The sequence below is a fragment of the Carettochelys insculpta genome, chromosome 19, assembly GCF_033958435.1.
Source record: "Carettochelys insculpta isolate YL-2023 chromosome 19, ASM3395843v1, whole genome shotgun sequence".
In the NCBI taxonomy this organism is placed as follows: Eukaryota; Metazoa; Chordata; order Testudines; family Carettochelyidae; genus Carettochelys; species Carettochelys insculpta.
The window spans coordinates 13,592,678-13,606,566 of record NC_134155.1 but is presented as its reverse complement, the minus strand read 5'-3'; the positions used below and the strand labels follow the sequence as shown (position 1 = coordinate 13,606,566).

The 13,889-nt window shown below is 55.3% G+C and overlaps 1 protein-coding gene across 2 annotated transcripts in view; it reads right to left on the bottom strand.

Moving 5' to 3' along the window:
* Positions 1–5: 5 nt before the first annotated feature.
* LOC142023014 (ras GTPase-activating protein 4-like) overlaps positions 6–13,889 on the bottom strand; it is a 62,128-nt gene continuing 48,244 nt past the window's right edge. The window contains exons 11-21 of one of the 2 annotated variants that reach the window (XM_075013514.1): positions 13,000–13,064; positions 12,429–12,541; positions 11,206–11,398; positions 8,056–8,193; positions 7,465–7,609; positions 6,453–6,613; positions 5,422–5,559; positions 4,727–4,862; positions 3,836–3,956; positions 3,000–3,058; positions 6–2,698 (exon numbers count right to left, since the gene is read on the bottom strand). In XM_075013514.1, coding sequence (XP_074869615.1) covers positions 2,562–2,698; positions 3,000–3,058; positions 3,836–3,956; positions 4,727–4,862; positions 5,422–5,559; positions 6,453–6,613; positions 7,465–7,609; positions 8,056–8,193; positions 11,206–11,398; positions 12,429–12,541; positions 13,000–13,064 — 1,406 coding nt within the window. In that variant the 3' untranslated portion in view covers positions 6–2,561. Of the gene's footprint in view, positions 2,699–2,999; positions 3,059–3,835; positions 3,957–4,726; positions 5,560–6,452; positions 6,614–7,464; positions 7,610–8,055; positions 8,194–11,205; positions 11,399–12,428; positions 12,542–12,999; positions 13,065–13,889 lie in introns of those variants that run through there. The other variant, XM_075013512.1, reaches the window with a different exon arrangement.

Genomic DNA, 13,889 nt, shown 5'->3' with positions numbered 1-13,889 from the left:
ATGGTAAAAGATGTGTTTATTGTGCATTTCAATCAACAGATATGTCTCTGGCCTTGCTTCTGTACAGCACGCAGCAGGCGTAGGCCATGGGTACTCCCTCTGACACAGGGCTCCTCTGGAGTCTACTTCCTTAGGTGAGGAGGGATAAGCTCCTTCTGTAGTGAACACACTAGCCATGCTGCTGCCACCCCCTCCTGCCAATGCACTTTATTATTTGCCACAAGGACCCAGTTTCAATGGCAACTGGATGATAACTGGGCTCTTCCACCATGCTTCTGAATTGTTTCTCCACCTGCTGTGCTAAATTATAATATTGCACAGAATAACAGCTTTAACCTGGGGCATTGTTAGCTGTAGGGTTCAATGGAGGCTGCGTGTGATCCAGCAGGCATGCTGCTCTGACCCCCAAAGGGCCATGAACCAGACTGTTTATAAGCAGTGCTACAGCTACTGCAGGACAGTAGCCAGACCCCCGCTCAATTGTCTCAGCATCAGTTCAGCTGGAACTGAAATGGGGGTCAGGCAGCAGTGGCGATCATGAATTTCTATAGCACCTTTTGCCAGAGATCTGAAAGCACTTATTAGGCAGGAACATGTATACAGACAGTTTATGTTTCCTGGGATTAAGAAACACTTGCCAGGTAGCTAAGCTTTGTGAGACCCCTGAGAAACAGCCATAGGAGGGGAAAAAATCTGCCTTCAGCGACTTTACCAGGGGGATTGTACCAAAACCTAGTTTTATCTGCACTTTCCAATAGAATAAACAGATAGACATCAAGGCCCTGATTGTTAGCAGTGCTGAGGCTCTCCCCTCTCATTAACTCCTGCAGGGGGATGCCAGTGCTTCTAAAAATGAAGCTCTGTAGCAATTTACCCAGGGTCAGGAGAGGTGGGAACCAAACCCAGGAGTCCTGGCTCATAGTGACCTGCACTAACGAATCACTTCTCCAGCTCTTCTTCCTCAATGTGAACAAAGGTCATGGAGCAGCTGGCAGTAAGCTCACACAATATCCCATGCCTTGGGCATGGAGATGCTGACTCACCGCTTGTCCACACAGACACCATAAGTGATACCTGCATTCTTTTACCTCAGCTACAATCCTATGACACAGATGGAGGTGGAGCTCAGTGGCATTGGTTATAAATTCCTGGCACCAGCCAACATCTCCAGTTAATCAATACTACGCACTTCTATTGATCCTTTCATCAGATGATCTCAGTGTTTTTACAAAGGAAGGGATCCCTCAATCGCCTCTATTTCAGAGATTGGGTAGCTGAGGCCACAACAGGGTCAAATGACTTGCACCAACTCACACTACCAGGCAGGGGCAGAAGAGCAAGTGGAATCCAGGCAGGTCACCTGACTCCCAGTCGCCTAGTCTAACAGATTTCCCCTCCTCTTCTGTGGATGCATCAGTCTGGCTACGTCTACACGTGAAACCTACATCGAAGTAGCCTATTTCGATGTGGCGACATCAAAATAGGCTATTTCGATGAATAACGTCTACACGTCCTCCAGGGCTGGCAACGTCGATGTTCAACATCGACATTGCGCAGCACCACATCGAAATAGGCGCTGCGAGGGAACATCTACACGCCAAAGTAGCACACATCGAAATAAGGGTGCCAGGCACAGCTGCAGACAGGGTCACAGGGTGGACTCAACAGCAAGCCGCTCCCTTAAAGGGCCCCTCCCAGACACAGTTGCACTAAACAACACAAGATCCACAGAGCCGACAACTGGTTGCAGACCCTGTGCATGCAGTATGGATCCCCAGCAGCAGCCAGAAGCCCTGGGCTAAGGGCTGCTGCACACGGTGACCATAGAGCCCCGCAGGGGCTGGAGAGAGAGCGTCTCTCAACCCCTCAGCTGATGGCCGTCATGGCGGACCCCGCTATTTCGAAGTTGTGGGACGCGCAACGACTACACGGTCCCTACTTCGACCTTGAACATCGAAGTAGGGCACTATTCCCATCCCCTCATCGGGTTAGCGGCTTCAACGTCTCGCCGCCTAACATCGATGTTAACATCGAAATAGCGCTCAACACGTGTAGCCATGACGGGCACTATTTCGAAGTTAGTGCCGCTACTTCGAAGTAGCGTGCACGTGTAGACATGGCTTGTGTGTGTTACTTCTGGCTTCAGTGCTCCACAGAGTCATTTTGGCCCTGCTGACTTAAACCCCGAGTGAAGCAGCTCAGCTGTCAGACTGCTTGGAGGAACTACCATTTGTCATCACATCAGGCTTGACAAAACAGCTGGTTCTACCTTCTGGATAGGGCCTAGGTCAACCACCCCACTCTTGGAACTAGTGAGAGCATGAGAGGGCTACTGACAAGTCGCACGCTAGTGGAGACATGCTAAGCTAGCACAAGTCCCTGGCAAGCCTTTTAGAGCAGCAAGGCAATGGTGAGAGCACAGTGTCGAGGGAGTTCCCATTGCAAAGACAGTACTGTCTTTAACAATGTAAAGTATTGGCAGTGCTTATGGACATAGCAGGACTGAGTAAGCTCAGCGAGAGGCTGCTGGATTGGCCCCACAAAGGGGCTCACTCAGGGAGTCACGTCTGCAGCTCCAGGAGGCAGTTTTTGTCCCGATCCCCTAGGGTGCCTGAGTTGAAGAGGGCTGTGTGATGGGCGTCTTTGAGGTCCTGCAGCACCTGGAACAGCCTCATTGGTCCATCCATGGCTTGGGGATCTATGGAATGGGGGGGAAGCAGAGAAAATTACCCTGACTGGATTGGTGCTTGCACAACAGCTGACACTACCAGCCTCCAAGGATCTCCACAGCAGACAGCACCACCCTGAAATTCAAGCCTGCCCCAGGAGCAAAGGATGGTAGCAAGGAGTGGCTGGAAATGTAATATGGCATTGTTTGGGAGAAGGGAGGAGAGTGTTGGGTATCAGATGTATTACTCTATCTCAGCACATGGCCAGGTGATAGTGAGGGACACTTGGGAACAATTAATAATCAATAACCATCATCATTAAAGCAGTACCTCCACTTGGGCTCAGAAGAGCACTTTCATTTTTTTCCAACAGTTCCAGGTACTTTTCCCTAAAAAAGAGCAAAGTAAAACAATGGGGTTTTAGATGCAATCTGCAATTAACCAGTTAGCCCTCCCGCCTATATTCAAAGCCATGAGGCCAGAAGGCACAATTCTACACAACGTTACTGATAGGAGTTTAAGACCATCAGCTTCTCATGCGATGGTCAGGACCTTGCAAAATTAAGCTCTGTGTAGCTGCTCCCCTCGGCTAACCCTGGACATATGGTGGCTTCTTCTAAGGACCTTTGAGCACCCATCCGAGCTTCTCATGTCTTTCCCTGCACTCACCTACACTTTATCATGGAGCTCCACTGGATGCTCAGAAAAGGACATTCAAGGAGACACAAGGTGGAGGTCACAGGGCACACACAGATGAGGAGTGTCTGGAGGAGTTCTCTCCCACTGAGGTTCATTAAGATAATGAAAGAACCTCACAAGGAACATGGTGGGGCTTTCACCATTGCCCAGGACATTTCAATTGGACTGGACAGAACTGGTACACAGACTGAAGGGAACAGTCTTGGCCTGGGGATAAGCTAGATGGGACCTACCCCAGATTCCATTGTCTAACCTCTTTCTGCATTGGAACCCAAGAACGTTCCCATGCAGTGCCACGGAGGTGGCAAATCAGTGCAGAGGGGCCTACAGTGTGTTGCTGTCACCCTGGCTTTAGTCAGAATCCCTGGGAACGTGCATGGAGCTGCAGACGCAAACAGTGATGATCCCTGGGTGCAAACTCCTGGAGGGAAACAGCCCCATCATGCCACATGAACCAAACAACTCACCTCATTAATTCCCTCACTCCAGACAGGTGCCTAAAAATTAACTGAGACTCTAGATCTGGATCCAGGGGGTCATTCCATTCCTGCAGAGTGACTCCGTGCCGGGTCTTATCACATCCCAAACCTAGGCGAGAGCGGCCAGGACACAGCAGGTTACTTGGAGGTGCACTGGAGAGGCAGACTGCTGGTATCTGAGTGGCGCCCTCCAGTGGATCTAGGAGCCCCTGGATTGAACTACCCTCTCGTAGCCATTCTGGAACTCATCTTCCTCCCCTTGCTCTGGCTTCCCCAGAGGATAGTGTCCTGGTGTGCCTTTTTCTGGCATCGAAGCCCTGCTCTACCCTACAGACCTATGTCAGCCTGGTGCCATCATGCACCCCGGAGCCCTGCAGTTCTACCCACTGAACTCCTGGCCTAGGCAGTGCTACAGCATTTCTCCTGCAGACACAGTTACCACCTCTCGGGGAGTGGAGCACCTATGCTGCCAGGAGAAGCTCTCTCATCTGTGTAGAAGTCTTCACTGAAGTGCTCCAGGGGCACAGCTGCACATTGTATGTGTGGCCAGGCCCTTAGCTAAGGTGCTCTGAGCCCTCTGGACGGAGAAGCAGGGAGCTCTGCAGCTGAACACACAAGCTGACCACACACACCTCTCGGCTGGGTCAGGCACAAGAGGGAGCCCATAACACCTGCCCACCTGACACTTTTGAGCCAGGTGTGAGTCTCACAGATGGGGCTCTGGAGGGACAGAGAGGTCAGGTGACTTGCCCAAGGTGACACAGTGAGGCAGTGGCAGAAGCACAGACCCATGAGTGAGTCGGGCTTGTAGGGTCCCTTGGCTCTCATCATTGGACTACTCCTTCCCTGTGCCGGCAGGAGGCCAGGCAGGCCCAGTACCTGTTTTATCCTTCTGGTGGCAGCAGCTCCATTTGTCTCCCTTGAACACTCCGGGATGATAGGAGCACAGCATCTCTGGGTTGTTAACGCAGACTTTCCGCAGGGCCGAAAGCCACTGGTTCAGCTCATTGACGCACTTCAACAGAGACACGCAGTGGGGGCTGCCCTATGCTCAGCGAGTGACTGATCAGAGGGTCCCCCTCGCCGCCCCTGGCACTGCCCCTCACGGTAGTGCACCAGGCTGGGAGTGCAGCAAAGGGGCTGAGCGGTGGAGTGCCAGCCGTGCGTCGCACGAGTGCTTTCACCACCCAGTGCCAAAGTCTCCTCCTCGAAACATTCGGCAAATGAAGTGCCCACCCCTCGCAGCCCAGCATACAACCCTCTTGCTGCCGGCTGGCCCCAGAACTGGGCACCCCTGTGGCTCCGAGGCTTCTGCTCTGGGTCCCACCGCTCCCTTGTTCGCAGCCTTGTGCTGGAACCACACAGCTGTGTGGCCAGTCTGCGGGCATGGAACCCAGGAGTCCTGACTCCCCTGTCCCGCTGCAGCGCAGGGACAGGAGAGAACCCCTGACATCCCCTGCCAGGCCCAGGCGTTCCAGCCTCCCGAGCAGCCTCTTCCTCCATTGGTTACAGTCTGACGCATCAGCCACTCCCTGACCAGACACCACCACCCCCAGCCTGGACGATCCTCCCACCTTGCACTGCAGATAGGCCGTCTCCAGCTGTCCCGCCTCGTCAGTGTAGATGATTTGCATCACATGGGAGCTGCCAAAGCTTTTCTCCTCCACCTTCTCGGCTGCCCGGATGTTGGCCAAGGAGATAAAGGAGCTTTTCTGAAAGGGGGTGGGCAAGAACCATGGAAACCTCAGGCAGGCGAGGGGGTAGAGCAGCCAAGCAGAGCTGGCCCCCTAAGCGAACCCGAGGTCTGAGCTCCCCCCCATGGGATGCCCAGGGAGACGCCATCACCCCATGGAGGGGGATTCGCAGGAGAAAACTCAGTCTGATGCTGGCTCCATGCTGACCGGCCCCCAGGCGCTAGAGATGACCAAGGAGTGATGCGAGCAGATCCCGGCGCTGGCAGATCCCTGTGCTGCAGGAATGGCTGGCCGTGCTTTGCTGACCCACGCTCGGCAGGTCAGGCCGGGTTATCTGGGCAGCCCCCCTCTTCCCTTCAGCCCTCTAGCAGCCCTCAAGGCTCTGGGATGACTCTGGGCAGTTCTCTCCCCCCGGCCAGGCCCCCACTCGAGGCCCTTTGCACAAGTTCTGGAATTCCCAACCCCACCCCCAGGAGATGAGCACCACCTCACAGCTGGGCAACGGCAGCACAGGCCCGAGCCCTGCTCCCAGCCCCACCAGCGTGAGAGTACCCTGCCCCACAGACACACCAGCAGTCTTTGCTGTGTGCTGCTGCCAGGTCCAGCAGGGGACAGGTACCCCTCCAGCCCAGCCCTGGCTTCTCCTAGAGCACAGCACTGCAGGGGCTCGCTGGGACGCTGGAGTGATGGCTGCAGAAGCTGGGACAGGGACTGAGCAGAAAAGCAGCTTCCATTTACCCGCCTAGTCCAGGTGGAGCAGGGCCTCCACCTGGGGCCCTCACGGACCCTCTCTTCCATGCTCAGCACAGCCTGACCCAAGATGTGGGACCAGCAGCTGCTTTCTGAGACAGGCCCCTCATGGGGACATCCTCTAAACCATCCCAGCCAATGGCCAGGCGCATCCCCCTCACCTTGGAGCTGGGCGTCTTGGCAAAGCTGAAGGCCTCGCTTGTTAGGGAGAAGTAGAGTTTCTTAAATGAGGACGACAGGAGCGGCCCTTTGCCTTTGCTCTTGTGGATGAATAAAGGCCCCTCCTTCACAATCAGGGTCTGGGCCTTCGGCAGGTCCACCTCTGCAAGCAAGAGGGTCGCCCTCAGAACCAGCCCACCGCTAGCCTCCAAGCCCCTCAGAGCAGTGAGCACCAGGGCTAGTCCCACTTCCTGACCAGGGCTCAGAGCACAGCTGGGCTGAGCCCCTAGGTCTTCTTCCCAAGGCGCTGCCCTGCCTGGTGGAGCACTCTGCCTGCAGGCAGGGACCTCAGGGACAGCCAGGGCAGTTCTCAGCTGTCCCCGGAAAACCTTCTTGAGTTAGGGTGAAGTTGCTTAGGAATCCAGCACTGCAAATGCACGGAGGCTGCCATGAACTGGTGAGCACAGAGAAGCCCCTGGCTGGGGGGTGGAGGACTGGCTGCAGCTGGGAAAGGTCTCTGGGAAACAGGCTAGCATGCACGTAGGCTCCTTTAGTTTCCACCCGCGTGCTTGCTCAGAGAGCGATACATGGCCCCTGAGCACAGTGGGGAACTCTCCTGTCCTAGCCTCTGCAGGGGAAGCAAAGTGCACACACTGGCCTGTGGACAGCCTGGCTTGCAAGGGTTCGGACAGCCTAGGGGGACTGTGCAGCCGGGGGGAACCCCAGAAAAGGGAGCCTGATGTGTGCGTCTCTGCTCAAGAAAGGGAATGTCTGGGGCCCCAAGCGAGGAAGCGGTGTCACTGCAGAACCATGGGGCTGGAATACAGGTCCCCTGACCCGTGACACAGATCACTGCATTGATCCCAGGCTGATCGTCCTGGCTCTATCCCGCTCGGCTAAGTACAGAGAGGGAATCCCACTGTCCTCCTAAGGGCTCAAAAGCCACTGTGCTTCTAGCCCACAAGCCAGGCCAGCAAATCCCTCCCCAAATGGGGCTCCAGCAGGTCCAGTCACCTGCTTTTTCCTCAACGTCTATGAGCTTCGTGATGAACTCCTTCATCTGGGAGATGCCTTGCTGGAGGGTGGGCTGCAGAGGGGCCATCCAGCCTTCCTTAGCCCGGCTCGTCGCAGCGTCCATGTTCCCCACAGTCTGGATAGCCTGGCACCAAAGGAGAGGGAAGCCTGAGCTGCCCACAGTACCAAGGAGGGCAGCGCAGTCCCGTCCAGTCTGGGGTCCAGGCAGGAACAGACCCAGGAGCCCCGATCAGCCCCTGCTGTAGAGACTGGGCAGCTGGTTCTCACTGGCTGATGTGGCCTCCTGCTGCCTGGAGTCACTCTTAATATCCTGGCTCAATCAAAGAGCCACAGGAAGGCCGGTCAATCCCACTGCCCCCCGCACCCCAACGGGAGCATGATACTCAGTCTGCAGGCAGAAGATGCTGCCTGCATCCAGCAGCAGGCGGCTTTGAGGGATACTGCCTGTGCTCCCACCCCAGCCCCTCAGTGGGCTGGAAACACTGCATGGGGAAGTGCTGACAAGGTCCCTGAAGGGCACAGAATGGCCCCCTCACCACGGAGCACAGCGTGGGGCAGCTTGGGGCTTACCTTGGCTAGCAGCAGCAGGGTCCGACTGGTGCGGGCATCTGCATGCTTCTCCCGCAGGTGGAAGAGTTTGGGGGACATGATGGCAGGAGAGAAGAAACGGAGGCAGAGGAAGCTGGTGACAGCAATGAACCTCACGTTCTGCAGGAGGAGAGGGGCCAGGGAGAGGAGATATCAGCAGGGAGATGGAGAAGGAAATGCAAATTAAATACCGATAGCAGCCACGTAGGTCTCCTGGGGGATGGTACGGCAATGTCAGCAAACACCCCTGTTGTGCGTTCACGGGTTGATGTGTGGTCAGATTCCTAATGCCTGATTTCCGTCCATTCATTCTTTGGTGACGTGATTCTCCGGTCTGTCCAATACACAGTGCTGCTATGTATGCACACAAACCCGTCAGCAAGCGTTTCAGTGGAGCAGGCCAGAGCAGCCACGACCTGAAAACCTGCTTCCTAGAACACAAAGACTTTAACACCAGATTACAAAGGGAGACATCGGAACTGGAGTGTATTCTCAAGTTTGACCCTTTACGCTTGGGTCTCGATCAAGAGAGCAATTACCTTGTGCATTACGAGGACAGTTTTCCCATCGTTGATATTCGTAGTGACCTCAGACAACTCACTTAATCTAACAGACACTTGCAGGAAGTAATTTTCTCCCCCCCGCCCCCGGCCCCTCCTGTTCTGTGTAGCTGACTCATCAGTTTTCACTTCATTTTTTTTCCTATCGTTCTGTTAAATTCTCGTTGTGCCAATTTACTTTTATCAGAACTTCCAGATCTGAAGAAGTGGGTCTGTCCCACGAAAGCTCAGCACTTAATCAATCATTTTGGTAGTCTTCTAAGTGCTCAGGGCTGGAAAGGAACTCCATAGAAATACTTACACTACTCAAGCACGTTTCCCCGGGATTGGTACTTTACTGAAGCACTTTATTTTTGTGATACCTTAACTTTACCCAGGTAATTTTTAAAGAAAATATGGTACTTTTTACCCCACTCCCTTTTCCAGAAGCACTCAGTTATGCTCTACTTTCACCCCCCCGACACTTGTGCTGAAGCACAGCCGTGCGCACAAAGCATCCAGTTGTCACGCGGTGACTAGTTTTTTTTAAATAAGCAATCCACAAGCCCAAAGCCCCAGCCAATGAAGAGGCAACTTCAATATCTTTTCATGCAAAACCAGTATCTCAGCAGGGGTAGGGAGCCCAGAGCCTCACGGGCCAGATCTGGCATGTGGGGATGAAGCAATGCAGTGCTGCACATTGCCGCTTCCCCTCCTGCTGGCCGGGGGAACGTGGTGCTGGAAACTGCTTGTGGGAGGGTTTCCCCACTGCTCCTATTGGGCAGATTTTGGCCAATAGGAGCAATGAAGGGCGGTACCTGGGAGTGGCAGGGAGCTAGGGGAGTGCCCCCTACTCCCTTCATAGCCAGCTCCTGCATCCCCGTCCCTCTCCTGTGCACCCTCCGCCCAGCTCTCCCAGGCCCTGTGCACTCCTGAACCCCCTCCCCCCCAGCTCCAGTTTACTCCTGCCCCCTCCTCCCTGGCCAGACACCCCAACCCCAGCTCACACCTGCACCCTTCCAGGCACCCCACCCTCAGTCCACTCCTGTGCCCCCCTCCCAGGCTGCTCCAGCACCCTACCTCCCCCCAGACGAGGGATGGAAAATTCCACGGAATTGGTTAGCCAGCTAAACTCTCAGTTTAGTGGTTTACCTGATTGCATGGGGGCAGGGGTGGCCCTGCTGGTGATGCACTGGGGACTAGGGAGCATCACTGTCTGCAGCACCACTGTGGTTAGAGGATGCTCCAGTGCAGACAGAGCAACCCCCGTCTGCAGCAGCCCAGCCTGGGAGCACCGCAAGCTGGGGGCACTCTGGCCCGGCTGGAGCAGCCCCGTTTACAGCGGCCCCATGTGTGCGTCTCTTCAGTTGGGCCAGAGCAGTCCGAGGTCTCAGCAGTCCCAGGAACACTGCAAGCAGGGCAGATCCAGCCAGGCCAAAGTCTGAGTTTGTCTGGATCCGCACCTGAGTCTGAGGCATAAGGGACTGGCGACAGAGGGGGGCGTTTAGCCAGCAGAGGCACTTCCACAAGGCTTCTGCAGTGTCGGCACCCCCTTCTGCTGGCACCGAACTCTCGCGTGGCTCTGGTAATGAGCTTTGGGAGTATGCAAACAAGCAGCCATTTGCAGTCCAGAGAAGCTCACTTTGCACAGGTGTGCCAGCAGTGGTGCTGAGCAGAGCTCTATGCAGACCCAGCCTATAAGGTGCCACAGGACTCTTGTTTTTGGGCGAGAGTAGACCTTTGAAATGCAAACCTGCATTGTTGGTCAAATGGTCCATGTTTGCTCAAGTCTTCTGATGTGAGCAAACCACCCTTGTCTGGTACTGTAGCTTTGATTCAAGATCAGACCGGGACTATTAACATTTATGATGGAAGTTGAGTGAAGTGTCATTATAGTTTGTGTGTCTCTTGGAAGGTTGTGGTAACTATATGTGAAATGTTTAGGGGCTAAATTGCCTTGTGCTAATTGCCATAAGTGTTTGGGAGATGGAAGGTTACATTAAAAGCTTATTGTGATCTAAAGGCATAAAGTCCCTTTTGACTGGATCCTTTTTTATCTTTTCTCTGCTTGGATGCTTGCAGGGCAAGCTGCAAGCCATAAAGGATGCGATCCCAGGAGATCCTGGTTCCTTTACAATAGACATTGACTTAGTAACTCTGGACTGGTCTGAAAAGATCCTTCTGCGATTACAGGATCAGAAGAACTGAAGTCATGTCTGAACGTACATTGATCTTTTAACCAATTCTCTTTTTTTAAAGTACATTTTAGTCTAGTTAATAAGAATTGCCTCTAAGCTTGTATGTGGGATAAGGTCTGAAATATTCATCAGGCTGGCAGCGAATGTGTCGCATCTGCTGGGGCTGGCAGAGCTGGGTTTCTGATTAGTCAATAAGGTAACACAGAAGCTGCTTTGTGCTAGCTAAGTAAATACAAACACTGGAATAACCACCAGCTCTGGGGATTGGCCATCCCAGTTCTTGCAGCGCCTCCTAACTGGGCGACATCAGCTGGCTCCCCTGGGCTCCCTGTTATCACAGAGCCAGAGCCAGAACGGGAGGGGAGGGGAGGAGAGGGGAGGGCCTGGTCGCTGACCTTGTGTTTGTTCTCTGGGAAGCGCTCCTCCACCCGTTTGAAGAGCTGCCGGAAGGTGGCGCGGACGGTGGTGGGACACGTTCTCACCGACTTGGCAATGGCGATGAGTAGGTCCGTCAGGTAGGCCTGGAGGTGCTGGGTGCTCTGTTGGATCACCTCGCTCTCGGTCTGGAACCTATGCAGCCCAGAGCACCTGCAGGCAAGCCGCACGGACACGGCCAGGAACACATGGGGTGGAGACCATATATATAAGTGTGAGGGGTCTCGGCAGCCACACAGCTGGGGACTGAGCTGCCAGCCCACATGCTTCAGGACACGTGCTGGGCCCCGGCTCGGGTCAGGAGGGATTGCTGCCCTTCCTCACCACGCGGGGCGCAGACTCCCTTCTTCCTAGCTCGTCAGTGCATCCCTCGGCAGCTGTGTGGCCTGAGACCCCAAGTGAGCAGTAGGAGCTGGAGGCCCAGTTTGGGCTCCTCATTAGCCCTACCATTCTTTTCCCTCCAGGGGCCCAGAACAGAGAGAGACTTGCAGCCGGGGAGGCACAGGCTTTACAAGAACGCTCAGCTTGCGGGGGAGCACAAGGCAGGCTTGTAATCCGCACTGCGACTCTAGGGCCTGAGCCTCAGCTGGTGTCAGTCCGCAGAGATCCCTTGTCCTCGGTGGAGCACTGGCACATGACCCCAGCTGAGGCCCTGGCCCCTTCGGACCCATCTCTACACAGCAAACCTCACCCCCAGCCCTTGGCAGTGAGTTTCAGGGCCTGAGTCAGCTGACTGGGCCCGCACTGTGGGGCTTCCAATAGCTGTGCCCATGTTCGGGCTCTGAAACCCAGCAAGAAAGGGTCCTAATGCCTACACTGCTCTTAGCCCTGCAGCGCAGGCCCCAGGAGCCTGTCAGCTGAGCCAAGCGCTGCCTTGCTGCCTTGGGCGTCTGGTTGCTGTGGGGACGTATGCTGACACTCTGGCTCAGAGCTCCTGGCCTGAGCTCACTTGCGTGAAGTCTACAGGGGAGTTACAACAGAGGAGCATACCAGGCTCACCCCACCGCATGCTGGGACCGCTGCCAGCTCCAGCACCACAGTGGGGATTTGGGCAGCGTGGCTGGCGCCTTGTGGAACCCAGGGCAGTCAGTCTACATCAGCTCCTTGTTCCTGGGTGGCTCTCGCTTTCTGACATTCTCATCACCTGCCTCAGGGCTGCCCGACGCCCGGCACAGGCTCTTACCCGACGTCTTTAATCTCCACTTTGCTGGGATCCAGCTCGACATACTTCTTCTCATCAAAGACTCGATTCACCGTCGGCCCCAGGACGCTGTGCAAATACTGCATCCCGGCCACCTGGGGAGGGGCGGCCAGTGAGGCAGGCAGAGGAGTAGACAGCTGAGGCTCCCAGACACACACGCCTCTCTTTCTCTCCCTCCCCATCTGCATTCACAGCCATCAGCATATGGGCACAGTCCTGAGTCTGGAAGCTACAGCCGGATCCACTCCACACATGCCCCAGCAACCCTCAGGCCAAGGACAACCTACTAAGCTGCTGAGGACGAGGTCTCAGGTTTACAGGTGGATTCCAGCTACAGAGATGCAGCCCCAGGTCTCCCACCCCCCACAGGGCTCCAGTTCAGACCCAGCTCTGCTCCCAACCAGGGCTGAGCCCTGAGCTGGTTTCAAGGCAGAAGGAGAGGGCCAGACTCGATTATTGAGGAGGTTATCTCCCTCCCCAGCATCCAGGGATACTGTAAGACTAACAGCACACTCAGGGGTATACCACGCAGCCGCTGAGCACGGGGCAGCACCTTCAGAAAGGACTCCATCGACTTCGAGGCCAGGGAGTTGCTCCGGAATAATGTGTTCGGCTCATCTGAAAACAAGAGCGCCGCCTGTGAGAGCGCGGAGGGGCTGCAGCCCCTGGCTGGGTCACTGGGAGCGCAATTGGTTAGGCGCGGATGGTGCACAGAGGGTGTGTCTGGCAGCTCAGCCGCCAGGCGCTTGGATGACCAAGAAAATGACCCAAAGCCTCACTGAGTTCAAGTCGAACCTGAACTGGCTCGTCGGGGGCCTTGGAAAGACGCAGCTTCCTACCCGCTCGCCTCTCTGTCCTCACTCCCCAGCCCTTATCCCTGTTGTGGTGTCAGAGCGTTCCCAGAGGTCTCCCAGCACTTCCAGCCCAGCTGCACGGGCCCAGCGGAAGTGGAGGTGGCTCATGCGCACATCAGGGCCTTGTACAAAGAGACTCACAAACCACTGGGGGAGTCCGGATACCTCATTCCCACTTAGCTTAAGTGCCGAGCTGAGCCAACCCTCGGGGGCCTTCGGGTGGTCAGGACCACTTGGAGACCTGGATCCCTTCTCCCAACACAACATTAGCAAGGTAGCTCTATTCCCCAGGTGATACACAGACCTCGGCCCCAAGCCCTGTCCCAGGGAAGAGACCTCTTCCTGACACCTGGTGCCAGTTGAGACACCCCAAGAGTTGAAGAGGGGGCAGGTGTCAGATCCAGGGGGGCTTGGCCTGGTTTACACTTCAGTACCATTAACAGACTCTGGAGCTATCCAGCCCCTTGTCCATGGGCTCTGTGCATGATCAGATGTTTGGCAGTGGACACATGAAACGCTTATGAGCTGGCACAATGGACTCAGATTCACCCTGACTTGTGGAGGGAGATGTGGTAGGTTTGTAGGCCTG